Here is a 14,553-nt window from a genome sequence, read left to right on the forward strand (position 1 = left end):
GCAGAACCAGCACGAGTTGCATCTTCAAGATCCTGGGAAGCTCACCTCACCTGGCCCTACAATTATCATTACTATCCTCCCTTCCCACACTGGGTAATGACTCCAATTGTCATACCCTAGAGATGACTTCTTGTAGCATGCCTAACTCACTTAAAGATCCTCCCCAGGGAGACTATTGGGGGCTAGCACCCCTTTTTATAGAATGTCAGAGAGTCAGAGACGGAGGGGCCTTTGAGATCACCAAGAGTAACCAGAATGCTGAGGAACCGGGACCCTGTGATTTCCAGTCACAGCTGGGAGTCGAATCTGGGGGCTCCAAGAACTACCCCTGGGAAGATAGGAAGGAAAAATGCATTGATGAAGCACCTTTGGGCCAGGCATTGAGCTAAGCACTTTACAAATATTATTTTATTTGATCTTTACAACTCTTCTCTGCTGTTATTATCCTCCTTTTAAAGCTGAGGAAGCTGCGGGCAGACAGGGGTAAAATGATCTGCCCGAGATCACATAACTATTTGGGGCTAGATTGAATTTAGTGCTTTCTGACTCCAGCCCCAGCACCTGTCCACTGCACCAGGAAAGGCTAAGGTGTCCCAAGAGGCTCTGGAAAGTCAAAATGGGGATCAAGGGCTGAACAGGTCAAGGGGGTCAGTCACTTCCTAGAAGTGAAACCACTTTTGGAATCTGCCCTCTGCCCCAGGGGTGGGGATGGTGGAGGGTGGGACCCGTGCCCCGGACCAGGCCTCTTGATGACTGGTTGGCTTCTTAGGGGGAGGGGGAGGAGATGCAAGCTCCTTCCCTCTGGCCTCTTCCAGGAGCCGAAACCCTAGGTGTCCCTAGTGTGAGTGGGAGCTGCTGACTGCTTTGGACACCTGGGCCCTCCCCTCTTCCCTCCCCCACCTCCTTCTACACCTAGGTCCCAAAGGCCTGGATTAGAATAACATAAACACTCCCCACCCTAGTGGCCAGAGGAGTATTCTTTTTTTTCTCCTCCCTCCTTCCTGGCCCCGCCTCCACCTTTCCAGTCCCAGTCACTTTACCGCCTTTCCAGCCTTTCCTCCCGGTTCTACTATCCTTCCACTCCCCCTTCCCCTACCAGCACATTTTCTGAAAAGAGAAACTCGGGAATCTGGCCCCAGTGTCCTGGACCCTCAGCTGTCACCAGAAAGAGCCAGATATTGGACCCCAGGCATTTGGGCCTCTCATACTGGGGCTTTCCAGGTAGGAGGATAAATAACTATCCAAGATAACAATGTCCACTCACCCTTATCCCCAGAATCTTTGTACCTGCCTGTGCCAGGGCTCCTTGCGCCTGGACATGATGTCTAGTGGGCAGTATCGTAACTCCATCCCCGTCTCCATGATGGCAGATAGGGATGGAGGAACCTGTGAAGGTGAGAGGGCTGAGGAACCTGCAAAGAGTACTGGGGTAGAGGTGGGTGGAGGGGAGACACAGGTGGTTAAGGGCAAGCTACGTCCCTCCCCACATGGATGGCCCAAGCCAGGTGTGTACCAATAGTCAGGGTCCCGGTAAGGGCTAAACTTCCCGTCTCCTCCTCTGACATACCTGGGACCTGGGAGCGCCCTACTGCCCAGCTCCTTCCTTTGTTCCTGTCCTGTCGGTGGCTTCTCACACCTGCTCCTTCCCTTTCTCCATATCCCCCCTAAGGGTCCAGCGTGACTTCTCCATCTCTAAAGATTTCTTCTGACCTCTGCGAGGAGAATATTTGCCAGCATTTTGAATGTTGGAGGATGGCGACATTAGCAAATCTTTTCCAATTTGGATGATTTCTGCTTCCCTTGGACAGCCCTTCCTCTTCCCTTTCTAAAAGGGAGATTGGAATAAGGGGAGGGGTTACTTGGAGGTTCAGTGTCACAGTAAGCCCCCATTCCTGTTCATTCATCCCCCATTTGGGGGATCATTACAAGGATTAGGGCACGCTGAATTAGGATTAGTTTTTTGGAGAGAGGAATTGTTTCTCTCCCCAACTCGATTTTCCTTGCTCAGTGGATTGAGGTAGATGGGCACATTATTCTCCACCTTCCAGCTCTCCAGAAAAATAGCTTAAATCTCAACATTTCTCTTGTTGTGGCAGAGAATGGGGGTGGAGGACATGGGGAACTCAACAATGATGCCCCAACAAGAAATTATGGGGCTGAATGTCTGGGTCCCTGCTAGAGAAACTAGAGTGGGGCCATTGGGGTTCTAATGCCGCCTTTCCCACTGTGTGATGAAATAGAAGAGCTCCCTGTACCCAGAAAAGACTGTGGGATAGTTGGGGCCCATTCTTCCTGTAAATTCTCCTCATAGGGAATTTTACTTCCCCTTCTCAGGTGCAGCTTCTCTCAAGACTGAGGATAAGAAATCTGTTACTTTTGGACTCTACTTCCTCACCAACTGCCCCCTAACCTCCCTGGAAAATCAGTTTAGGGGATATGGGAGCTATCCCCTCCCTCTCTGGGCAAATAACCTATAATGATTAACCCTGATCAGATTCTGACCACTTTTGCATATTTTCCAAATTAAACTTTAAAAGAATCCTCCCCCTTCCAGAGGCAGACACACCTTTGTTGTGAATTTTTTCTTGTGAATAGTTTCCTCATATCTTTCCACCTGATGCAAATGTTGGGGTAGATGTCACTTTGGGGTCTCCATAGATCTTCCATAGTTACATTTCAAAGATTTCCCCATTTCTTTCCAAATCTCATTAAAGGGAGATTCTGGAATTCTCCCAGGGAAGGTTCATTCCCTACAATTGGGTATGCAAGCATAGTAGGGAACAATTTTTTTTTTTTTTTAACCAAATAATCTCTGGATCCTTTTCCATTGTCCAAGGCTACCTCTTCAATCTTCATGTAATTTCTTCCAGTGTTTTCCTTGTGTTGCAAACTATCGGAGGCCTCCAGACTCCCATTTCTCCACTGATATTTTCCAAGACCATGATGGTTAGAATGGGATTTACAATATTTAATATTGTGGTCCCTGAAACCAAAGAGCTTCTCTGCCAGCTTTTGCTAGCCAGGTGGGACAAGTTTCAGGAAGTAAACAAAGAGGCTAGGGAGAGAAAGGGGGTGGGGAAGAGAACTTCCGGGGAACTTGGGGTGGGAGGGGAATACTTTGGAGGTGCCTAGAGCTTGGTGGAGTTGGGGCCCCTTGGGAGTACGGAAGTGCAGGGATGCCTCTGGGCAAGTCCCCCCTGCTTCTTAACCTTTCCCCCTATACCTCAGAAGCCAGCCTCCATTTGTAGTTTCCAAACCTGTTTGGTAGGTGTGGGCAGACAGATTGACTTTGTCCCCGTGGATCTCTTCTCCTGCCCTATTCACCTAGACTACTTTCCGGTTTTTTCCTTCACTACCATGATCCTGACTTTCTTGTTTCAGAAAGTAGGGGCTTAAAGGGAGCAGGGAGGTGGAGAGACAACTGAACCCACATCACCTCTTGCCTTTCCCTCCTTACTCCTCCTTTTCACCCCTGTGTCTGGTCCTCTGCCCTTGGGCTGCAAAATAAAATACTGTAAGGTACGCTCAAATCATTTCTCTTAAAGAGAGGTCCCCACCCTACCCTGTTTTTTGGGTCTTTGGTCAGCCTTTGTCCACCCTATCCCCCATTTTGGTAGAATTATCTCGCCCTTTTTGCCCACTCCCTTCCACAGGGGGATGTCATTTGATGCTACCTGTGTTCAGGGACTGGGAAGAAGGGAAACAGGTGGGTACGTTGGAAGGGCCTAGGAGAGCTGGTCTACATGCCTACCAAACACACAATGAAATAATACTGCTTCCTTTGCCCGGATTGGAGCTGAGGAAGGACTTCCTAGAGATACTGGCTGATTGTCAACTCTACTCCCCTCATCAACAAAGCTCCCTTCATTGAGTTTGTAGGATGTCTGCATATCATCTATGTTGTTTTGTCTTAGCATCGACGCTTTCCCTGTGTCTTTTGACTTTTTATGCTATTTCTGGATCTTTTCTCTCTTTATATCTCTCTAATCTTAGGAGTTCTGAGCCTTTTTTTGTGTGTGTGTCATGGACCCTTTTCACAGGCTGGTAAAGTCAATGACCTCAGAAAAAGGTTTTTTAAAAATTGAGGGAAGTGCTAAATTTCACTTTTGTGAAAATAAAGATATCATTGTTTTCCCATCCAAGTTTACAGATCCCCTGAAATCCTTGGACCTCAGGGTAAGACCCCTTTGGTGGTAGGAGTAAGTGAGTTGAAAAGCCCCATTTCCCTGCCTCAGTAGGCCCTAGGGACAGAGTTGGGAAAGGGTTATCTCAGGTCGAGCTGAGTGTAGGGAGGAGGGGTGTCCTGGGAGGGTGATGGCAGACTAGGAGGCCAGGAGACCTGTGGGGTGTGAGGGAATCAGGTTCCCTAGGAGCGGGGTGGAGTGAGGAGGGGAGGGAAGGCTGAGCCTGACAGGGCTGGGCCAAGGCAGAGGCAGAGTGGGGCATCTGAGCCTTTCTGTACACAGTGCAGGGAGCTGAGAGGACAGCATATGGAGGCACTGGGATCCCCTTCTGGAGCTGGGTGTGTTCCAGGTGGGTCTCTAGGTAGGAGACAGGGAAAGGGAGCATTTGGAGTTCCCCATCAGGGATGGCCCTCTGGGTGGCTGAGAGAGTGGGGGTCTGGAAAAGGCACAAGATGGCTATGGATGGGAACGGCTCTCAGCCACCTCTTCCACTTAATATACAGTTTCCCCTTGACCTTTATCTGCCCCTCCCCCCTTGTTTTGTATGAGTTGGACTGGGGTGCCAGGAGGAGGTTGTTTGTGTTTCTCCAAAGCCAGGAAGTTGTGAGGATGAGTCAAGGTTGAGTGGAGAGCCCCAGGCATCTCTACCTCCCCAGCCCCTCCCTGACTCACCTGCCCCTTCTGTCTCCCTCCTCTTCCCTCTCCGTTCCCTAAATCCCCTCTGCTGGACCCGCCCCCTCTCAGGACTAGCTATGCTTGTTTTTTCTGGTCCCTGCCTTGCCCCTTTCTTCTTCCCCACTGCTCAGTGTCCACCCCTCCACCCCCATTCCCTGGGGAGCCAAAAGGGGAGGGCATCTAGGAAATCAAAATAAGTTGTTGTCGTCTCAGTCCCTGCTACCTACAGGTGGTATCCAACAGGACTGGACCGGCTGTGCCAGTCTCAGAGGTGCCTCTTGGGCAGAATTCAGTCTTTGCTGCTCATGTTGACGATGCCAGGCAAGCAAGATGGGTACAGTGGGGGTGGCAGGGGCTGATAATCTGGTGTTGGTGTTGGTTGCTGACAGATGGCAGTATGGGTAGGTGTTCACCTTGTCAGAGCTAAGAGAGAGAGAGAGAGACAGAGGCAGCCAGTCAGCGGCAACTGGTTCAATAGACCAGGTAAGGTGGGCTTCGGTCATCCTCATTTGTGTTGGGGTTAAGGGGAAGAGAGCCTTCACAGCCAGGTAAGACGGGCCCTGTACTACAGCAGACTATGGGATAGAGTGTTCCAGGGGTTCCTCCTCAAGGGAAAAGGACAGATGGGGTGGGTTCCTGCCAGCCTCTACCCTGTTTCCTCCCACCCCCTCAACCACAAGTTCCATGGTGCTTCAGGGAAATACCTCATTGGGTTAATAGTGGCTGTCTGTTTCAATGGGGGTCTCTTGCCTTGATTTCATTTTGTTACCCCCTCATCTCTCAGGTGAATGTTTTATCCCAATGTCCTCCTTCCCCCCTACCCCCCCCCTTGTCTATAGGCTGAACTTACCTGCTTGGTCTCCTGCTATACATTCCCCCTCCCCCCCAATTAAGTCATGAGTTCCTTCCATGCACGTCACTGGCAGGTGTTGCCACAACACGCCTCTGGCATCTAGGCCCCTGCCTGGTACCTGGAAAGGTGGCCTGCCAAAACCTAGAGTAGAGCAGGGCTGGAAGGGCCCTCAGGCCTGCGGAGGAAACCCTGCCCTGTTTGCTTTTTTTTTTGTCAGTCTCAGGGGTACCTCCCTCCTAGGAATGGCACTAAGGGTGGGTGGGGTAGTGATGGTGAAGAAAGAGAGACAGAGAAGGGAGAAGCTTCCACCCTAACCCAGGCATCTTAAGGGGGTGACTGACTGGGGGGTGCTTGAGGCTGAGAGAAGGGACCCCTGGATTACAGAATCCTGAGACTGGAGGGACCTCTGAAACTTGCCCATACCTGTGCAGGATGGATGCCACATCCCAGCCAAAAGATTATCTAGCCGACATTTAAAGACTTATGCCGATGAATGAATGAGTGAATGAATGCCAAAACTCTTAAGTGCTGCTGTGTGCCAGGCCTTGTTACTGGGAGGGAGGTAGCACATTTTACCTTTGGACAGATCTAATTTTAAATAACCTCTTCGTTGTTATTGCTCAGTCGTGTCCAACTCTCCGTGACCCCATTTAGGGTTTTCCTAGCATACACACTGAAGAGGTTGGCCATTTCCTTCTCCAGCTCATTTTACAGAGGAGGAAACTGAGGCAAACAGGATTAAGTGACTTGCTCAGAGTCATACAGATAGTGGTTTGCCATTTCCTTCTCCAGCTCATTTTACAGAGCAGGAAACTGAGGCAAACAGGATTAAACAGCTTGCCTCCAGGGTCACAATCCAACTTGGTTCTTTCTGACTCCAGGCCTAGCACTCTAGTCCCTGTATCATCTAGCTATCCAACTTTTTTCTTATATCTAGTTAAAATCTGTCTCTTGACAACATCTATCCATGGTCCCTCAGTATTGCCCTCTGAGGGAAAACAAAACAAATCCAATTTCATCAGACAAGAAAACTGTCTTTCAGAATAATAACAATAATAATAGCATTTGAAGATTTGAAAAAAAATTTTAAAATGTTATCTCATTTTATCCTTATAACAATGCTGAAAGGTAGATGCTATTATTTTCCCCATTTTACAGATGAAGAATTTGAGCACAGAGAGATTAAGTGATTTGTGAAGGGTCACACAGCTATTATTTGAGGACATTTCATTCTTCTAAGTATCCTGTATTCCATGTTAAATATCCTTAACTCCTTCAGAGTCAGTATAATTAAATATCTTGCCTCAAAAATCCGGAAAACTGGGCCTTTAACCTTGCCTCTGACATATTCTGTCTGTATGATCATGGGCAAGTCAGTTCACTACTTAGTGTTCCCAGAAATTCTCCAGGAGTCTGTCCTGGCAGAAAAAGTGCTGATCTGTATTAGTGAGGGGTTTTTCTCATTTTCCTCATTAGGGAGTTTCCCACACATATCACTGAAATGACAGATCTAGTCTTAAACTCTAATTCCTTCAACTAATCCTTCTGATCCAAGGTTTGGCCTCCAGACCCCTTATCGCTATTCCATGAATACATTCTAACTTGTTACTATCTTTCTAACCTGGACTGATTATGCTGGAACTGTATTAGCTTCCTTGTTCTACACATTTTATTTCTAGTAACATACTTTAACATTACATCAACTGTATTAACCATCATGTCTTAGGACCATGGATGGAGAGTTGGAACAGATCTTAGTCATCTAACTCAAGACAACAAGCATTTATTAAGTACCTACTATGTGTTTAGTAGGTATCAGAATGTACAAAGACAAAGTTAAAAAACAACAGCTTTTGCTCCCTAGTTTACAATCATTCGATAGGAATAAAACAAGCCAACAGATAAATAAATACATATAATCATTTAAGGAGGAGGGAGAGATATTAACAATTAGGGAAATTGGGAAAGGTTGCCTGTAGCAGATGGCATGTGAGCTGCACCTTGAGAGAAGCTAGACATTTTCTGAAAGGCCAAGAAGAGACTAAATTCCTGGCATTCTATACATTTATACCAGGTACAACCTGTACAAAGTAACAGAGATGAGAGATAAATTCTTGAGTCTGAAGAAAAGTAAGTGGGCCAGTTTGGCAAGGTCATAGAATTTTGAAGGGTATTTATGTTCAGTAAATCTGGAAAGGTAGGCTAGAGTTAGATCAGAAAGGTCCTTAAATGCCTAACTGAAGAGTTTATGTTTTATGCTGAAGGTAAAAGGGAGCCACTGATTATTCTGGAACAGGAAAATTTTGGGGTTTTAGGAAGAACAAAAGCACAAAAGATTATTTTGGTAGCTCTTGTAGAAGAAGTAGAGAGGGAAGGGAGTGGAAGCTGAGACCAATAAGTAGGCTAATGCACTAATTAATAGGTGAGAATTGATTCAGTCCTGAGCTGGGGTCATAGCCCTGTGAGTAGAGAGAAAGAGACACATACAAAAGATGTTGTAGAGATAAGACTGACAAAACTTGGTGACTGATTGTATGCTAGAAAGAAGGAAGAGGCAAGAATGACTCCAAGTTGCAAACCTGGGTGACTGAAGGGTTTCTTTACTGGAATAGTATTGGAAAAAATGGAACACAGTCTAGAAAAAAAAATACATGTAGACCAGCTTTTTATATAATGTTGATAAATTCCAAGTGAAATTTAGATTATTTAAATGAGGAGACTGATGTCTAAAGCGGTTCATACTGTTCATTCATTGAACCCCAAGATTTTTTCTGTGCAAACCCTCTTGGTTTATCTTTCCAATCCTATATTTATATAACAGTAAGGTTTGCTAACTGGGTTTAGTATGCTGTACCCTTTCTTCCTTGGTAAGGTCTCTACTTTGCTTTATGCATGTGGAGAAAGTTCAAATATAGATGAGCCTGACTTCCCAAAAAGGGGTTGGGCTCTTTTTAAATCACTCTTTGACTCTTTGTACCCTTTAGGAAAAATAACTTGAAGCTTAGGTTTTGGTTCCACTCCCAAAGGGAGTACTAGAATGTTACTTGATGTACAATGTAAAACTAGTATAGGACAGCTATTTATTTTCTCTACACAAGAGCAATGCTTAATAAACAAAATGGCTGAAAATAGGAATTGACAGGGGAAAAAAAACTGAAACAAGTAGCACTGTAGCAAAATTATTGTCTACTTTTCTGAGAAGTTGATACTTAAAACATTAAGACATGATCCAGTTTGTAGTACTGTCAAATATATATTTTATGCTGAAGTGCAGAAGCACTGGTGGAACAATTCCCTTCAGGTCCATGTTCTCTGATAAACTAGACCAGAACTTGGACTCCTCTTCCTTTTGATAGTCATCTTCTTTATGGAACAATGTAGTAAATGTGTTTGTCATGTTCTATAGTGTAGTAAGAATGATTTGAGGAAAACTCTACCCAATCTTGAGAGAACTCACAGAGTTATCTCCAAGGCTGGACATGGCCATCTGAGGATTACTATGTTTAGGGGAAGGAATCACAAAGCAAGAAAGGCCTAGTTTCTAGCTATCACATGGGAACAGTTACTATGCTTCCCCTACTCAAACCATCCTTCATAGGAAGTCCCAGTTACGTGATGTTACCTGGAAAATTGAAGGAAGAAAGATCCAAAGGATAGAGTCACTCCCTTTTTGAGTAGTACTGAGTGGGCCATTGGCCATTCTATCAGCTTTTGTTCCTAACATCCTGTTTTAGCCTCCTCATCAATTTCTGTGGGAATAGGCAACTCAGGAACCACTCAGGGTTTACTACATCAGTTCACAGCAAGCCACATTTATCCCTGAAAGTAGGAACACAAATATACCTTCTATGGGACAGCTCCTATAGACTCAAACCTACTCCATAGAGTTCAATGCCTACTACACTTGGGTATTTGGTTTAAAACAAAAACAACCCTCAAATATAGGACTTTACATTTATTCCTGTTTGATTTTATTTTTATCAAATAAGGCCTCCCTATTGTACCTTGCTAATATGAAAGATCTTTCTGGGTTTTGACTCTATTATCCATCATACAATCCATTCCAGCTTTATCTATAAGTTTAATAATTGTACCCTCTGTGCCTTCATTCAACTCAGGAATTAAAAATGTTAAACAGCTCAGACCCAAAGACAAGATGACTGAGGCATTCTATCTCCCTGTAGGTGGACTTCTAGCCAGCCATCCTTTGAGGTATCTAGATATGGAAGTAGAAAGAGCTCTGTTGCTAGAGTCAGGAAGACCTGAGGTCAAATATGCACTCAAGACACTCTCTGTAACCTTGGACAAGTCACTTGACCTGGGCTTTTCCCCATTGTAAAGTAGGTAAAATCTACCTCTTAGATTTTTGTGCCTCTTAGATAGGATCAAGTGAAATAATATTTGTAATTTTATTGTTGTTCAATCATTTCACTTGTATCTGACTCTTTGTGATCCCATTTGGAATTTTCTTGGCAAAGATACTGGAGTAGTTTGCCATTTCCTTTTCCAACTTATTTTATAGATGAGGAAACTGAAGTAAACAGGGTTAAGTGACTTGCACAGCGTCACACATCTAGTAGGTATCTGAAGTTGGATTTGAACTCAGGAAGATGAGTTTTCCTAACTCTAGGCCCAGCTCTCTATCTATTTTGGCCACCTACTATTTGTAAAGCATTTAGTAAAGAGCCTGACACATAACAGGGCTTAATAAATGTTTATTCTGTTCCCATCTGGTCATTTATCCCACTTCCAAATCCACTGAACTATTCTGTTATCTAAGTCAATAAGCATTTATCAAGCTCTTGTGAGATACCAGGTGTAGCGTTAAGCCCTGGAGATAAAAATATTATCAAAAAAGAGAATCTCTTCCTTTTTATCTAGTCTTCTTTTAATTTTGTTGGCTAGGATAGTGTGAAAAATGTTATCTAATTGCATTAATGGTCTATCTAAAGCATTCAACCAATCTACCTACCTGGTAACCTAGTCAAAAAATGTAAATGAACTGCCTTGCGTGAAGTTACTTGGGTGTGGCCTGCTTTGATGAACTCATGCTGGCTCTTCATAATAACAGTACCTACCTTCCCAGGGTTGTTTTGAGGATCAAATGAGATAATAATCGTAAAATGCTTATAGCACATTGCCTCCACATAGTAACCATTATAATAAATGTTAGCTATTAACATTATTATTAGTAATCATTGCTTCCTTTTCCAAGAACTCACAAACTATAATAGATTCAAGAGTTTCCCCAAGAATTTAAGTTGAACTTGCTTCTATATCTATAGTTGTGAAGAAACTACTTTCTTCTATTAAAAAACTTGACATCAACCTATCTTCGTTTATGCTGCTCTTCTGTTTTCTACTCTTTTCTTTTAAACATATATTAAATTTATTGCTACATTTTATTTCAGTAAGACAACCCCCCCCACCCCCACCCCAAAGGAATTAGTCTATCAGTCATTAGCACCCAGGACATGTACGCCATTTAATTTTACAGCTTTGGTCTAACAACAGTGAATAGAGTTCTCTTGAGTCTTTGTAGAGATAAGGACCAAACCTGTGATTTAATTAATTAAAGGAAACTCCTAGATGAGGAAATTCCCTTTACCATTCCAGATCTGTACCTTCTTTTGAAATTCATGGTCTTATAAATGTGGAAATATGTTTTAAAAGTTTGCAGTTGATTAATCTATATCTGATTGCTTGCTGATTTTGAGGAGGTGGAGAGGTAAAGGATGAAGGGAGAAAAATGATTGTTATAAACTACCTTCACATGTAATTGGAAAAATAAAATACTGTTGAGAAAAAAAAAAAAGAAATTTATAGTCTTAGAGAGCTGCTTAGATCACTGAGATCTGTCCAGGGTCTCTAGCTAATGTGTCTTAGGGATAGACCTGGAGCCCAGGTTTTTGTGGTTTTGAAGTTAGCTCCACAATACTACATTGCCTCTGACTAGTTCACTATGTGACTATCCAATACCTGGGGGCATAGGGTAACTAGTTATTTTACTTCTGATGGTCAATATCCTTCCTTTTCAAATGGATAAATTATTTTGCAGTCATCTAGAATTAGAGGTCTATGATGCCCTTAGATGTCTGGAACTGCATGAACACTCCACTGTATCTTCTCATTAACTTGATGTACTTTGTTGTGGTCATTTTCTCTGTGGTTCTTTTGGTCTTTTTAACTTTATCCTGCATCTCTTTACACCAATCTTCTTTGAATTCTTTATATTCATTAAATCGTATTTTTCATTTTCTTGCTTATAGTGCCTTCCGTCTGTTAGTCATTCTCTTTTTATCTTGTATCTTGCTTATTTGTACATATTTATTTGTATGGTGTCTCCCCATGAGATGATGAACTCCATGAGGGTTTGGACTACCTTTTGCCTCTTTTTTGTATTCTCAGCACTTAGCACAGGACCTGTCACATGGTGTCATTGTTGTTGAACATTTCAATCCTGTTTGACTCTGTCTGATCTCATTTTGGAGTTTTCTTGTCAAAGACTATAGTGGTTTGCCATTTCCTTCTTCAGCTCATTTTACAATTCAGTAAACTGGAGCAGAGTTAAATGACTTGCCCAGAGTCCCACAGCTAATCCATATCTGAAATCAGGTTTGAACTCAGATCCTCCTGACTCCAGGTCTGGCACATAGTAGGTGCTTGATAAATGTTTATTGATTGATTGATCATCATTCCTTATGACCCAGTAGTGTCCCATTACATTCCCATGCCACATTTGTCTCAGCTGTTCAGTGGTTGTTGCATATTTATTGTCTGGGGGTTTCCATAGTCACAAATAATGCTTCCATGAACATTTTTTTTTTTTAATACAAATGTATCTTTTCTTGTTGTCAATAACCTCTTTGGGATATAGTCCCAGCAGTAGAATCTCTGGGTCAAAGGATATAAATTTAGTAACATTGCTTGTGTAATTCTAAATCATTTTCCCATATGATTGAATTAAGTTACAAACTCTACCAGCAGTGAATTGATGTGTCTTTTAGTATCTCTGCTACTTCATGAGTTTAATTATGTATTTTCTGATTCATAATGATTTATATTATTTAGAATTTTTTTAGATGTCTATTAAAATATCTTCATTCTAATAATATGTTTCTATGTCCTTTGACAATTTGTCTATTGGAGAATGGTTCTTAATATCACAAATTTGTATCAATTTCCTACAAATGTTGGTTGTCAGACTTTTAAAAAATAAGTATTCAATGCAAGGTTGTTTCTAGTCCATATATTTTCTTATGATTCTAGCTGCATTGATTTTATTTGTGTAAATACTTTCTCATTTTATATAATTGAGATTTTCTGTTTTGTCTTTCTTGATCTTTCTATCATTTATTTGGTTCTTTTCCCATTTATAATTGTAAATGCTAAAATGTCATATTCTTTTTTAATGAGGTGATTTTAAAAATATGTTTAGACCATTTATCCATTTTCTCTAATAATTTTTGTCAATGAAAGAATATCTTCTCCGATAGTTTGTGCTTTAGGGTTTATGGAACAATTGACTTCTGTGTGCTTTTGTTTCTTCTAATTCTTCTCTTATTTAGTCTGTTTTACTCATCTACCTTTTAATTACTTTTTTTTTATTTCATAGTTTTTTATTTACAAGTTATATGTATGGGTAATTTTACAACATTGACAATTGCCAAACCTTTTGTTCCAATTTTTCCCCTTCTTCCCCTCACCCCCTCCCCTAGATGGCAGGATGACTAGTAGATGTTAAATATATTAGAGTATAAATTAGATACACAATAAGTATACATGACCAAACAGTTATTTTGCTGCACAAAATGCCTTTTAATTTCTTATCCAGGGCCAGATGATGTTGATAATTACTGCTTTGTAATATATTTTGAAATTTGGGAGTGCCAGATCCTCCTTCTTACTACTTATTTTCTACTTATTTATGTCCCTTGATATTCCTGATCTTTTATTATTCTAAATGAATTATTTTTGTTACTGTGCCTAATTGTATATAACATCTCCTTGGTAATTCATTGTCTTGTCTTTCTATCTTTGGTTCATATAAATACCCAGAAACAGACATTTTCCTCTGAGAATTGCTTAAACTTTATCCCACAAATTTTAATGTATTGTTCAATTGTAATAATTTTCTCCAATATAATTATTGTTTCTATGATTATTCTTTGGTCTATAATTATTTAAGATAATATTATTTTAAATTTCTCTTTAGGCTTATTTCCTTTATTCATATTTCCCTTTTTAATTAGAGTTGTTATTATATCATGATCTATAAAGAATGCATTGAATATTTCTTTTATACATTTATTGAAGAATTCTTTTTTGTCTTAGCATGTGATCAGTTTCTGTAAAGGTGCCACAATGCACAAAAATTGGTGTATTTCTTAAAAGAGCCATTCAATAATCTTCAAAGGCATTTAATGACGAGATTTTATTTAATGACTAGATTTTATTTTTAAAATATGTTCTTCAAATCTTTAATTTTTTCTTATCTTCCTGTTAGATTTTGTCTTGATTTGAAATAGACTCATTGAAATCACCCACAATATCTTCCTATTAAAGGTTTAAAATTTAGGTAACTTTTCTTTAAAGTGTTATAGGTCTGTCATTTTTATTTGTGTCCAATGCTTTGTGATCCCATTTGAGATTTTCTTGGCGAAGATATTGGAGTGGTTTGCCATTTTCTTCTCCAGCTTTTTACAGATGAGGAACTGGGGCAAACAGGGTTGTGACTTGCCTAGTCTCTGTCTGAGGCTAAATTTGAATTGAGGTGTTCCTGATTCCAGGCCCAGTGCTTTATCCACCACATGGCTGCCCTTCTTTAAAGTACTGAGCTAC

General features: G+C 41.7%; 1 protein-coding gene across 5 annotated transcripts in view; it reads left to right on the forward strand.

Moving 5' to 3' along the window:
- The window catches only part of GRB7 (growth factor receptor bound protein 7), a 36,827-nt gene that overhangs the window by 1,120 nt on the left and 21,154 nt on the right, over window positions 1-14,553 (forward strand). The window contains exon 1 of one of the 5 annotated variants that reach the window (XM_023502373.2): window positions 1-1,221. The exons of 1 other annotated variant lie outside the window; for it this stretch is intronic. Coding sequence is in view for 3 of the 4 variants with exons in the window: in XM_031966195.1 (XP_031822055.1) it covers window positions 5,249-5,342 (94 nt within the window). In the remaining variant the exon portion in view is untranslated. Of the gene's footprint in view, window positions 1,222-4,117; window positions 4,534-4,554; window positions 5,343-14,553 lie in introns of those variants that run through there. 3 more of the 5 variants (XM_031966193.1, XM_031966195.1, XM_023502372.2) reach the window with 3 other exon arrangements.

This window comes from Sarcophilus harrisii, chromosome 4, assembly GCF_902635505.1.
Source record: "Sarcophilus harrisii chromosome 4, mSarHar1.11, whole genome shotgun sequence".
Taxonomy (NCBI): Eukaryota; Metazoa; Chordata; class Mammalia; order Dasyuromorphia; family Dasyuridae; genus Sarcophilus; species Sarcophilus harrisii.